The sequence below is a fragment of the Engraulis encrasicolus genome, chromosome 24 (genome assembly GCF_034702125.1).
Source record: "Engraulis encrasicolus isolate BLACKSEA-1 chromosome 24, IST_EnEncr_1.0, whole genome shotgun sequence".
In the NCBI taxonomy this organism is placed as follows: Eukaryota; Metazoa; Chordata; class Actinopteri; order Clupeiformes; family Engraulidae; genus Engraulis; species Engraulis encrasicolus.
In genome coordinates, this window is record NC_085880.1 from 28189462 (window position 1) to 28202658 (window position 13197).

Genomic DNA, 13197 nt, shown 5'->3' on the forward strand with positions numbered 1-13197 from the left:
GTCATGCATGCTAATGTGTAAGTCAGAGGTCTTATTTCAATCCCCATACCACTGGATGGTTTAAACATAAGGTGTTGCCATCCCTTGAGAATCTTGTCATTATAGAACTATTACTTTGACCAAACTATCTTTACTATGCAAATGAAAAATATAATAATGTTTCCGTTTCCTTGAGTCCCTATCTGCTGCTAACCAGATATGGCCACGATGCTAAAATCAACTTATTTGGAAAGTGGATGACAAGTTAATATGACTCATGTCATCACAGTGATTGCCCTGTGGGGTGGACCCAGGTGAAAACCAGCAACTATTTGCTGTCATGTGCACAAGAGCAGTGACTGACAGGTGTGTTGTGTGCTGCTCAAAGACACTTCAGTTATGAGTGATGCGGTCGATGATGACAGTACTGGTCATTATCCCTTCCCTACGCATGTGTCGATGTAGGATAATTGAACCTCTGACCCTCTGCTTCACTAACTCATGATAGTGTAAATGCATTCCCATGTGTCTTTGAACTGTGCTGCTCATGTTGTAGGACCCAAATGGGTTTGTGCATGTGAACATGACGCATCTTGGTCAATGGGCAAATGCCTGTGCCAGATACCCCAAAAAAAGACAAAGAATGCAGTCTTGTGTCAATTAAGGGCACGTCAGTCACAACTGTGGCAGTCTATGGACCCCTCTTTTCTGTAAAAGTAATGTCCACTACTTAGTGTATAGGCTACTTGTGTTAGACCTATTCCACCTATTCTTGGCGATAGAAGGTGTCAGAGTAGCAGTAACATGATTGTTGATTTTGAGCACCACCTAGTGGATAGTTTGGCATAAAGTAGGCCTATGTTGTAATGCCCTGCTTGCCCCACTTCCTCTTTAGAGTAGAGTGCTTTTATTGTCACTAAATACAGTGAGATTCTGTTTGGAAGCAACCCACAAATGCCAACAAAATAAAAGATATACCGTATTAACAGTATAATAAAAAATATATAAAAGTCCATATGCATTTCACAGTATAGAGAGTCCTGAAGTATTGAGGGGGGGCTGGTGACGTATTGAGTTCAGAAGTCTAATGGCAGTAGGATAGAAACTGTCCTTCATTCTCGTAGTGCGGGCACGCAGAATCCTAAAGCGCCTGCCAGATGGTAGCATGGTGAAGAGCCTGTGACCAGGGTGTGTGTGGTCTTTAAGGATGTTTAATGCTCTGTTTGTGCAGCGTGTATGGTGGATCTCCTCAAGTGTGGGTAGTTGGCAACCAATGATTCTCTCTGCTGTTTTAATAATGCGCTGTAACATCTTCTTGTTGTCGTGTGTGCAGCTGGTGTACCAAGATGTAATGCTGTATGTTATCACTGACTCAATCGTACACCTGTAGAAGTTAGTGAGCAGGTAGCTAGGCCTTCTTTAGAGTCCGCAGGAAATATAGCCTTTGGGATTTACTTGTATGTACATTTGTTTGTATGTTTGTTTCCTAAATTACCTTGTTGTTATTCTGTAATACCTTTTTAACATTGAATCAGTACTTTTGACACATACTACAATTTGCCTAGTCAGTTTGCCTAGTCAATGGAGCAAGATAACACATTTGATATTCAAGCTTAAAACGATACTGCACCATTTCTGGAAATAAGCTGATTTTACAACTTCCCTTGAGTTAAATAATTGATGTTTATCTTCCTCGTGTTCTACCTGTCGTTCTCTTAACGCTCTTAACTCAAGGGAAGATGTATAACAGTGTTTTTTTTTAACAAACATCCCCCTTGACCTAATCATAAACTAAGCCTGCCAACGCCCACTTGACCTCATCACCCCCCCCCCTTTTTTTTTTGCAAGCCCTCCTCTCTCAGCTATCTCCTTCTTATTATATGGTTGTGACGTCATCTGTCGAATGCTCCATTCATTTCAACGGGGCTCCCCAACGTTCGGACGTCTGTTATTTTTCGATAACGGACGGGTTGGGCTATAACAGACCGCTGTCAATGGCAACAAGACTTTTCACTGCTAAAGCGACTTTTCAACAATACTCTAATCAGCTGCTGTGATAGACAGCACCCGTTGTCCTGGCTACCGCTGTCAATGGCAACAAGACGTTCACTGCTAAAGCCACTGGCTTGTATACAAGTCACTGGCTAAAGCGAATGTTTCATATCACTCCGCAGGGGGTCCGGTCTTTTGTCACTCTAATCAGCTGCTGTGATAGACAACACCTGTTGTCCTGGCTAGCCTACCTAGCTGTTGCCTAGCGGTGTTCCACAACGGCACTGTTTTGTTTTGCGCAGCAACAATCTTAACATTAAATAGGTCTAAAGAAATGTCCCCGCCATGTGTGAATCATTTAAGTATATCCATATAATAAGCGGGTTAACTTTCGGCGAGTCGGTCGCTTTGTGGAATAGCAGCACTTCAGAGAGAACAAGACCCCTCCGCTCCGCGTCGGGGTCTAAAGATTCTCTCTGTCGTGCTGCTATTCCACGGTAGCGACCTTCTCGCCGAACGTTAACCCTTACTCAATGACCCCCCAAGGGCTCCCCAGTGTTTCCCACAGAATTTTTGGAAACTATGGGGGCAGCCGGGGTTAGCCGGGGGGGGGGGGGGGGGGGGGGGGCTTCTCACACGGCCCTTTTTGGGGGGGGGGGGGGGGAGTATTCTTGCAGCGTAAATGCAAAACGGCAAAACAATGACTACAGTATGACATTGGCGCATGGAGAAACTGTAGGCCTGGGCCTATATTTCAGCCATTTATATTTTGAGAAATAAGGCTACATAAGATTTTACCCATGACTTGTATAATAGTAGTACATTGTCATTGTCAAAAAATGCAGTACAGTGAATCATTTCTGTTTACAACACAGTTTCATTCGTCCCTCATGCAGGGGTCTGGGAAACAATAATAAAACAAAATAGGAGCAGAGATAAGAATTTAAGAGCACTGTGAAATTGTTAACGCATATACAAAAAGGGTCTTAGAGGGTAGGCTATGCCTTTTCCCCCACACATATCTGTCACCAAACTCATTACAACTGTAAAACAAAGCCTAGGGAGTGTTAGTAAACTCATCCCAACTGTCCCTTCTCTGAAGGTTTTTTATATTGCTCCCAAACCCAAGTAAACTACAAGAACTTGACTAGGCTTTTGATCCCTGTCTTTCAAGCACTTGTGGTTCTCTCTATAGCAGGGGTGCCCAACCTTTTTTTAACCAAGATCTACTTTTGAAGTTGATGGTCTGCCGTGATCTACCAAGTCAAATTCAAGGATGTCAGTATGAAAATTTAAGACCACCATTTATTAATCACCATTATTATGAACAAAATGTTTTCAGTAGGCTACTATGGCCGTATCTTTTCAGTGTGTTTTTAAAGTGTGTTGAATAGCCTATCTTTACAAAGCAATGCAGCACTGATAGTATGCAGAGATAATTTCAGTCATACACAAGTCATAAACAACTGAAACAATTTCAAAATGATAAACATTTGGTATATAAAAGGCACATAGGCCTTCAGTGGTATAGGCTACAAATTAAAAAGGGCTCAGAAATTCACCATTTGTTATGGGTAAATAGTAGGCTACTATGAGAGAGAGAGAGAGAGAAAGAGAGAGAGAGAGAGAGAGAGAGAGAGAGAGAGAGAGAGAGAGAGAGAGAGAGAGAGAGAGAGACAGAGACAGAGAGAGAGAGAGAGAGCAATGAGAGCATTGGATAGGTTAACACCCCTGTTAAGTGTGACTTCTTCTATGAAGGTTTTTTTTTCAGCTCTCTGGGACAGTAGCACAGCAAAGGCTTTCTATTGTGAGTTTGGCCAATCGTTTTGTCCACAACTGAAGCAAGAAACAGCATAAATTGAAGTGAATTCCATACATGTCAACAACTAACATTTCCCTTACACGCGGCACGCGATGTAAATGCAGTTAGCGATGATGCATGCGACTAGCGATTTGGACGAAGATCCTCGCATATCGGCGTGTCATAACGCATCGTTGCGCACATGTTCTGTTACTCACCCGATGTTACACGTGTGCACATGAATCAACTGTAATACCCTTACGGTCACTTCCTAATGCTTTCCCCTCATTCTGTGTTACCGTGGGACTACTTATCTAACCAATAGGATGTATTTACTCCAGGAGGAAAATGCGAAGGAAATTCAAAATCGTAATTCAAATCGTTTTTAACAAAAACGGATATCGTTAAAAAAAAAAAAATTAAAAAAAAAAAAAAATTTTTTTTTTTTTTTTACATTTTCGTAAACTATGGCGGCCAAATTTAAACTATGGCGGGCCGCCATAGTTTCCTCAATGTATGGGAAACACTGGCTCCCTATAGCCCTTAACTTGTTGAGAAACACTAGTGTAAAATAAGCTCATTTCCAGAAATGGAGGAGTATGATAGTGTTAATACTGTTGTTGTTGTTGTTGTTGTATATTTTAAGGTAATAGGCCAAAGTAATTTGTTGATAAAAATATAATAAGGATCCAGTGGGCAATTATTTTGGACAAACCGTCCTTTGTTATTGATGTAATGGTAATAAGGACCTAGGTCCTTATTATGCCTAACAAATGTGTTATTAGTCACTTATACAGAGAGTAATTAGGCATATATTAGTGGCTCATTAAACAATAGCGGATCTACCCATCGGTCCCCTCAACTCCATTAATAAAAACAATGCTTCCACTCTATTCTTTTTTGTAATAGAAATTGCACTTCTGGTATTTCTTGGAAAGTTGAACTTGCTTTGGATGCAATTGCTTGGTCAGTCTCATTTGCACAAATCCTTGTACAATGTTGTCAAATGAATAGGGTTATGAAGGTCATGTCCATAGCCTACTGGTATAGCCTGCATAGCAAGGAGTTCATAGTTTACCACAACCAAATTTACTTACTTATTGTTTCCATGGTAATAATCATGTTAGTCATTTAATGTCTAATATGTAAATGTCTGATATCTACAAACTTTTCCTGTAGTAATGTTATGTACTGTATGTGCTATGTAAACATTATGTGTGATATGAATAATTGGCAATGGTCAGTAGGTGGCAGGCTAACCCCATTTACAGCAGAGCATGAAAACAGTGCTCTGATTCACAAAAGGGAGCTGAACATTTGAATTAATGACTTTGTTGAGTTGATTTTGAATTGTCTTTCTTTCCCCAAGACTTATTTTGACTGCATTAAGCTGTGATATAATAAATAATATAGGCCTATAAGAGAACACCAGATCAGGTGCGGTTACACAACATGCATTGCACATGATATAACATGTATTTCACAGGTATTTCATATGTATAACATGCATTTCATATGCATTTCATATGATATTATGTGTATTACATATGTATAACAACAATGTTTTGGCTCAACTGAGCATAGGTCAGTAAGTCATACTGAAGGTAATTTACTTCTTCAAACAGATTTGATGGTCTTAAACTACTGTGTGGTTATTGCATGCACCATAGTTTATTTGCCAACGGGTGGTTCAAAATAATTGAAAACCGATAGACAGGACAATATGTCTGCCTTTTGCAAGTGTTATTGTGTATCTTTTTTGTAACCTGACTCTCACCAGCTGGTAGGCCTATATTTCGCCATCGTCTGAGGAAACCGGAACGCCCTCGCGTGGAACTTTGGCGAAACGCAGCCAGATGACGTGAGTCGGGTTATCTTTTTTGTAGTTTTACTCTGCATTTTTCATTAGGTAGGAAAACAAGGACATGTGATTCTGCATAATTTTGGGCCTACAACCTTTACATTGGAGTACCAACAAAATAAGGCTTCTTAGACATTAAAAGGTGCCTTTTCCTAATGTCTAGCCTTTTCATAGAGAAATGAGCTATTTAGAAATTTGCTTAGTTCACAAATGTGCTTAGTTCCTAAATTGTGGTGTAGGGCTACTCTTCAAACGTCTCACCTCCCCAGAATAAACACAACCATTTGTTTTCTCTTGCCAGTGTGGTCACTCCATATGAACTCTTAACACCTCAGCCAAAAGGCGGCCGACAATACTGTTCTTCAAACTAAATTCTGTTTGTTTAATTTAGGGGCAGTTGGATTGGATAGTGTTGTATCCATTAAGGCGCGCGCATCAGCCTGTATTTAACTTAACTTTGGCCCAAACTCTTTCTGCAGCAGTTTGACCACACTGGCTATACACTACGTCCAGTTGTTACCATTATCCTCTCTTGGGGTTTTCCTTAACTTCAACTTTAAAACTCCTCCTTTCTTTTACGTCTGACCACGACAGCGCGCACAGAACTTGAATACGTTCATAAATAGGCCTATTAGAAATATTTAGATTATGAAACCAATGACAGCTTGGAGAAGCCATAGAAGTTAATATTAAGTTTATTGTACATCCAATCAAAACCAAACCGCCGTGCACTTCATCTGCATAAATTATAATAAACACAGACTATTGGTTTGGCTGATGTGTGACCCTCCCCTTAACTCTAAATATGCAATGAGCTCTTTGCTGTTACAGTGCAAATAGAGATAACGGGGCGCTGACTGAGGCTAAATCTTTTTATACTGACATGTTAGTGCAATGACTTTTGCGTAATAGTAAACCTGGGACTACGATCCCAGCGAAAAGACAGGGTCTGTGGGGACAGAACAATAATACCAGTCTACTTTGGAATAAGGAGCGCAAGACGGCTAATTCAGTTGGCTAAACTTTTTTAAGCGAGACAGCGAAGCTGAGTTATCTAAAACACAACGGTGGAAGAGCAAGTTTATCCTTTTAAAGATGAGCTTGTTGTCTGCCATTGACACCAGCGCCTCAGTGTATCAGCCTGCTCAGCTTCTAAACTGGGTTTATCTGTCTCTACAAGACACCCACCAGACCAGTGCCTTTGATGCCTTCAGACCCGAACCCAACTCTTCCCATCCGGACCTTAACTACACCAAGCCTCCCGCGGCCGCTGACTTGAGCTCGTCCCTAAATTCCAACTATCTCAACAACTTCTTTCAGCTCCAGAGGAATGAGGTTAGTAACTTCCATGAACTTGGCACATTGCTGTATTCTTTATTTAAACATGGGCCATACATTTGTGAACAAAACTGTGTAGCCGTCCGACGGGGAAGGGAGCGCAATGCAAATTATTAAACTGGCAGTAACTTTTTTCAGCGTGTGGGAAGCATCGGCCATTCTTGTAAGATGAAGCGCCATGCCATTTGTTGTGTAGCCAAGGCTAGATGTACAGTGGCATTACCCATGACTGCTGTTGGCAATACTTATTGAGGTCACCCGTGTTTTACGCACTGTACCATACATTCGATTATGATTTACACACGAGACGTAATGACCGAAATCACTCAACCAGTGTAAATATTACAGGCCAATAGTCCTGTCATTTGGATTACAATATGGGATACAATATTATCAAGGACAGTTACCAACGAGCTGGGGATATTTTAAAATAACTGCTTTACATAAGTTAGACTCTTGTTTTATGATGTGTAGGCTAACCATAATTAAAAATGAAATCCTATTGGCCTCAGAGTGAGAGATGGACCTCGGTCTATTACAGATACGTCAAGGCGGTGCCTGCAGACACCGGAAAAAGTTGGATTATGATAGTCCCACCGCTTCAGACAGTAGACTATGAAAGTAGGCTAACACATGGACAAGTTTGACAAATAATCGCTAGGAGGTGAATACCTTGTAGCTCTAGTATAAACCCCTGCCCTCTGGGCACAGTGGTGAATGGTTTGGTGTTAACTAGATGTCGCCGAGGTCGGCTGCAATGCAGGCTATGGAGTATGTGGGAGGGTCTGCTTTGTGGTCTGCATGTTGATGAGGATGGGGTCGCGCGCGGGGTTACATTTTAGTGGCCTGTATGACAGCAGATTCATTGCGCCAAGCTGGTATACTTTAGTGATTATTGTTGTGACCGTTAAACCATTTAGCCTGTTTGTGTAAGCAAAGACAGATTTCAAGCGTTCTGCAATCTAAACATTAGGAGAAAAAACTGACTTACTGTTATTGCCATTTGACCAATCAAAATCTCAAATGAACTTTCCATTTTTAAAGGTTTAGGTTTTGCTCGTTCAAAACAATCAAGCTGCTATTTGGAATTCCTGTAGAAGTGACAAATAAGGATAATCAGTCCCACGAACACACACACACACACACACACACACACACACACACACACACACACACACACACACACACACACACACACACACACACACACACACACACACACACACACACACACAAAACATATTTTCATGCTGGGTAAACAAATGCCAGATATTTCCATTTTTCAGTAAGACAATTTTGGTAAAAGTGCCATCACGTCCGGCAGGGATGTCAGTACAGTACATTGCCTGCCAACCAGCAAGAACATGACGAGAAGAGGAGAGAGCCACCTCTCTGCATTTCTGGGTGGACCTCTATTTAAACAGAGCAATGCAGGCCACATATGGAGCGGGTTTAGGGTTCAGTGATGTGCATGCTTGCGGGATCTGGAAGTAGTTGTGAAAATTAAGATTGCGGAGACTGGAGAGAGGGAGAAAAGCTGCCAAGCCAAATAATTCCATCATATGAGGTGTAGACTGCTTTCTTCCCAATGTGATGTAAGCATTAGGCAGTAATTAATCATGAAAATTAATGGGAACAGTCTTTGCTTTTAACATACAGTGTCTTGTCTTCACTAAGAGTGTTAGGTCAGGTCTCATATATTTTTTTTGTTCGTTATTAATTACAATAGGCATATTGGTTATGCCAGTGAGTGACTGCCAGTGGCACAGTGTGCTCAGTTTGCACATACATACATATGGACGTGCATGTCCATGGGGACCCAGCCTCTAGTCCGGCCTGGGCCATAGCCCAATCCTGCCCCGTCTCTCTCCCAGTCTCTTCCTGTCATACTCTTGACTTTCCTATCTTCAATAAAAACACACAAAAACTTTTAAAAGTCTGTAGAATTGAATAGAGAAAGACGGTTTGTAGTGTGTGCCTGTTGCAAGGTTACATATATGGCAACACATCATACAGTTCAAAACAAATGATTTTGTCTTCAGGGCTTTTGGTTTTGCTTACCTGTCCTTCACTGTAATGGGTATTTATCTCCCCCATGTGTGAAGAAAGTAAAGGTGTGTAAAGGTGTCCTGCAGAGTAAGATGGCCATTTGGCTCATTCATAATGAACCGTATAAGAGTTGGCAAAAAACAAACAAACGTGGAAACTTTGTTCCCTCGCCCAAACCCCGCTCCTGGATTTTGTTCATTTACCAAAACTCGGTTTTATGACCAATTTGTAGAGAGTAATATATAGGCAGCTATATTATGGTGTTTGGCAAGAACATGTGACTGTGATGTTTTGGGTGTGAATGCTGATACTTTTAGTTGTGTAAAACACACTTGCCCCATTGTTTTCAGAGGAGGCTGCCTGCATTGATTTGTGTATAAAGCCGATTTCTGTGAAGATTCTGTTTGAAAAGCTAGTAAGAAACTATGCAAACAGCACCTACTCCAAGGCAATAAATAAATGCATACAGGATTTCTGGAAAATAGTACAGAAATAATGCCTCCTGTAGTTTCTAGTTTTATCGTAGACATGAACAGATTTTTACTATATGTGTAGACATTAAAAAAAATCAGTGTCTTGGCAAAGATTGTTGCTTTAGGTTTGGACAGAGACTTCCTCGACTTGCCAAGAGTTTGGAGCTATGCAACATTTAACATCAACAAGAACTAGAGTCCCCAGCCATAACTTTATCCTCTCTGAGGAAGACATGTCTCGTAGGGCCAATAAAGCCACAAATACTGGAGTGGAGACCGCCATGTGCATTGCTTTGGCTTCATAACCTTCCCAAAAATCTGCTGAAATTCACTGCACTCCATTGTTTTCTGTTGTACAGCTCTGGACACCGAGCTCCAGTGAAAAGGGATAGTTCTCCAAAGCACACATATCAGTCACATACGTGTACTATATGAAAGAAAAGGGCTGACCAGGTATAAATTAATGCCATTGTTACCGTATATACCAGTGGTTCTTAACCTGGGGTGCGGGCACCCCCTGGGGGTGCGCCAGAGATTTCAGGGGGTGCACAGAATTTTGTTTGTGTTGAGGTTGTGACCAAAATTCTGCTTCCAAACATTATAATTAGGCCAAATTAAGACCAAATTTAAATTGTTATTGTTTATTAAATTATTATTAAAGTATTGGTTAATGTCTGAAGTAAGAATCATTGTAATTAATGACTGAAATCATTTTTTTGGTGCGTATACACGTGTAGACATTTGGAATGGGGGTGCACGGCTTGTCTTGGGAACAGCTAAGGGGGTGCGTTCAGAAAAAAGGTTAAGAACCACTGGTATATACTATATTCATGCAGGCTTCATCAGTTCATGCTGTTTAACTATGGCTTCCAAATTCCATCTGGGGCTTCTTAGTATGTAAATAAATACATTGATTTACAATGCTCAATGTCTGTAGTGTTTTAGTATTTTGGCAGATGTATCTTTACGTTTGCCTTTATCTTACAGGCCTTGAATAGCAACCTGTACAAAAACGTCTCTCCCTACGGATCCCTAAACAACATTGTGGATGGGCTGAACTCCCTGACGGACCACTTCTCTGACCTCTCCCTCTCCTCTGAGCCACGCAAGCCCAGCAAACGACCGCCGCCAAACTACCTGTGCCACCTCTGTTTCAACAAGGGACACTACATCAAAGACTGCCCCCAGGTGAGTGTGTCCTTCCTTGGGTACCTCCTGGGCTCTCTGCAGTCTTCCCCTGCAGGGACCACCAACCACAAGCTCCAGAAACAGCAGCGGCGGCGGCAGCAGCAACAGCAGGCATGACTTACTTGCTAAGACAGGCGGCCCTCTGTCCTGCTAGTCATGTGTATCAAGTTAATTGAGCGAGCTACTGTACGCTGTGTCGGGTGAACCCATCCATGCCATTGAATAATCTCTTTTTGCTATGTTAAGAGCTTCATTTGCGTGAGAGGATTCGATAAGTTAAACTTGTTTTACGTGGTTAGTGGGTGCTGCTCTCCCATTGCTGAGAAGCGCTAACACAATCACCCATAAAGCAACTGAGTGGCATGATTAGACAAAATCGATGGTCACGGGTATCTGAGAGGCTTGTGGAATACAATGTTAGGAACAGGTGGCACCAAGATGCTTCTTCTCCAGTGGGCAACCCACGTGGGTACTTGATGCAGTGCTGTGGCTCAATGGATGAAAAGTATCTGCACACACTGTTAAACATTCGAAGCAAGTTAAACGTTTAAAAAGTAAGTTGCCCTGCTGCCTTGAGTTTGTAAGTTAACTCAATTTGAGGCATATTTGTCCAAAGACAAGAAATCAAAAATCAAGAAATTTAAAGAAGAAATCAGAAATCAAAGTCTCAAATTGAGTTAACTTACAAACTTCCGGCAGCAGAGCAACTTACTTTTCAAAGTTAAACTGGCTTGCAATGTTTCACAGTGCAGTAAAAGAAGAAATTAATAAAAGTGTATTGTACAGATGCTCTCCAGCAAGAGTAAAATCAGAGCAAGTATATAGGTATTTGGTCAAAAAGATTGCACAATAGAAATGGAGGCTAAATCCACATTTCTTTTTCAGAACCAAAACCATTCCTTGTCAACATATAGTTAAATTACTTCTGTAGACGGCTATTTCGACAAGTTTTCAGTCTATGTCTGCAATTCTAATCCAACATGTCTCCAGAGCCGAAAAATCAACAAGCTGATGTCGACATTAATGTAAACAACTTAGATGCGTATCTATTTAGAAACTAACCAGTGTGGACATTAGCCCAAAATATCCCTTCAGCACAGGCCCCTAGTGTCAATCCGACCACCTCTCTTGCCGATCACAAACATAGCTCTTTACTTTGTACAGACTGGGCAGAGTTGCACCACTAAACTTAAATATAAAGTAAAGCCTTTTCTATTGTTTCTGTGTTATTGGGGCATTACTTCCTCAAAACAATGTGGTTTGTCACAGAGCTCATGTGTGTAAAAACAAGCAAAAGTGTCTCCAGCCCCTCTTCTTTTGAGGAATGATCAGTTAAGACGTTATTTTGACATCCTGTGCTATCAAGTGAAACACAGGTCGTGTATGTGATATTCCTTGATGAATAGTGGGAGAAAGAGAAAATCAATACTTCCCCTACCTTACAATGTCCTTATTTTCCACCATTATATCAAAATAAGAAACACCGGCTTAGGGCGTAATGTGACAACCCCGTGCTTCCCTCCCGCCTTACAACCCAGAAGTACTTTATGTACCCTTTCGTGTAAACCAGTATCTTTGCTTAAACAGAAAAATGGTGTGATTCTGAGACCAAGGACACCATGTGCTGTGATTTTTGTGGTTGTTAATGTTTCATGGGCTCACACTGATAGACCAAAACAGTGGGTAAGGTACTCTCTCTAAATCCCTGCCTTGAGTCGGAGGAGCGATGGAATGGCAATGCATTCCAGATGTGGGATTAAAATGGCAAACCTCCCCTTATGAAAGATTACGAGAGCTCCCCATAGTTCACTGAAGGACTTGTCCGAGTGATAAAACATACCCGACACTTGCTGTATGGCTTACATCACTCGGCAATATTTGCAAGTTTTTCTTTTTTTTTTACTGATGTTTTTATTTGCTTTTCTTTGTTTTGTTCTTTTCCACAAAATTGGTTTCCCCCCCCAGCTCCGCTCTACACAGCACAGCACAGCACAGCACATATAATACGTGTGAATTTAAAACTCACTTCTCCTAACACTCTAAATTGGTCACTCTTTTAAGCAGCTCATATCTCACATACACAGTTTTGTATGAGAGAAATCTCACACTTAATTTCTTTCCTCTTGATGATGAACGCCTGCAATGCAAATCTTATATGTTGTAATGCTTGTAAAGACGAATGGCGAGTGCGAGCCTTGTGGAAAAGGCTGTTTATTTGCTCTGAGTCACCTGATGGCAGTGCTAGCTGGGGATGAAATGAGAGCAAAGCACCACTGCTGAGAGGGAGGCTGAGAGAGTGGCCAGGGAGAGGAGAGTCCCAGGGAGCGTAATGTAAATCTCCAGTCTTGATCCGCTGTTTTACATTTCAGACCCTCACTCCCATGCCAACGGAAACACCACTAAAGGCCCATTCCACCCCCGTCGCCAAAAACCCAGGCCTATTATTTTCCGAAAAACCTCTACTTCAAAATGTAGCGTTGATTCCCTTGATTTTCCACATCAAATAATTTACATAA

At 41.4% G+C, this 13197-nt stretch overlaps 1 protein-coding gene across 2 annotated transcripts in view; it reads left to right on the top strand.

The window, feature by feature from the left end:
• The first annotated feature begins 6463 nt into the window (after positions 1 to 6463).
• Positions 6464 to 13197, top strand: part of zcchc24 (zinc finger, CCHC domain containing 24) — a 44618-nt gene continuing 37884 nt past the window's right edge. For both annotated transcript variants that reach the window (XM_063191567.1, XM_063191568.1), the window contains exons 1-2: positions 6464 to 6968; positions 10481 to 10681. In XM_063191567.1, the coding sequence (XP_063047637.1) occupies positions 6729 to 6968; positions 10481 to 10681 (441 nt within the window). In that variant the 5' untranslated portion in view covers positions 6464 to 6728. The remainder of the gene's footprint in view (positions 6969 to 10480; positions 10682 to 13197) is intronic.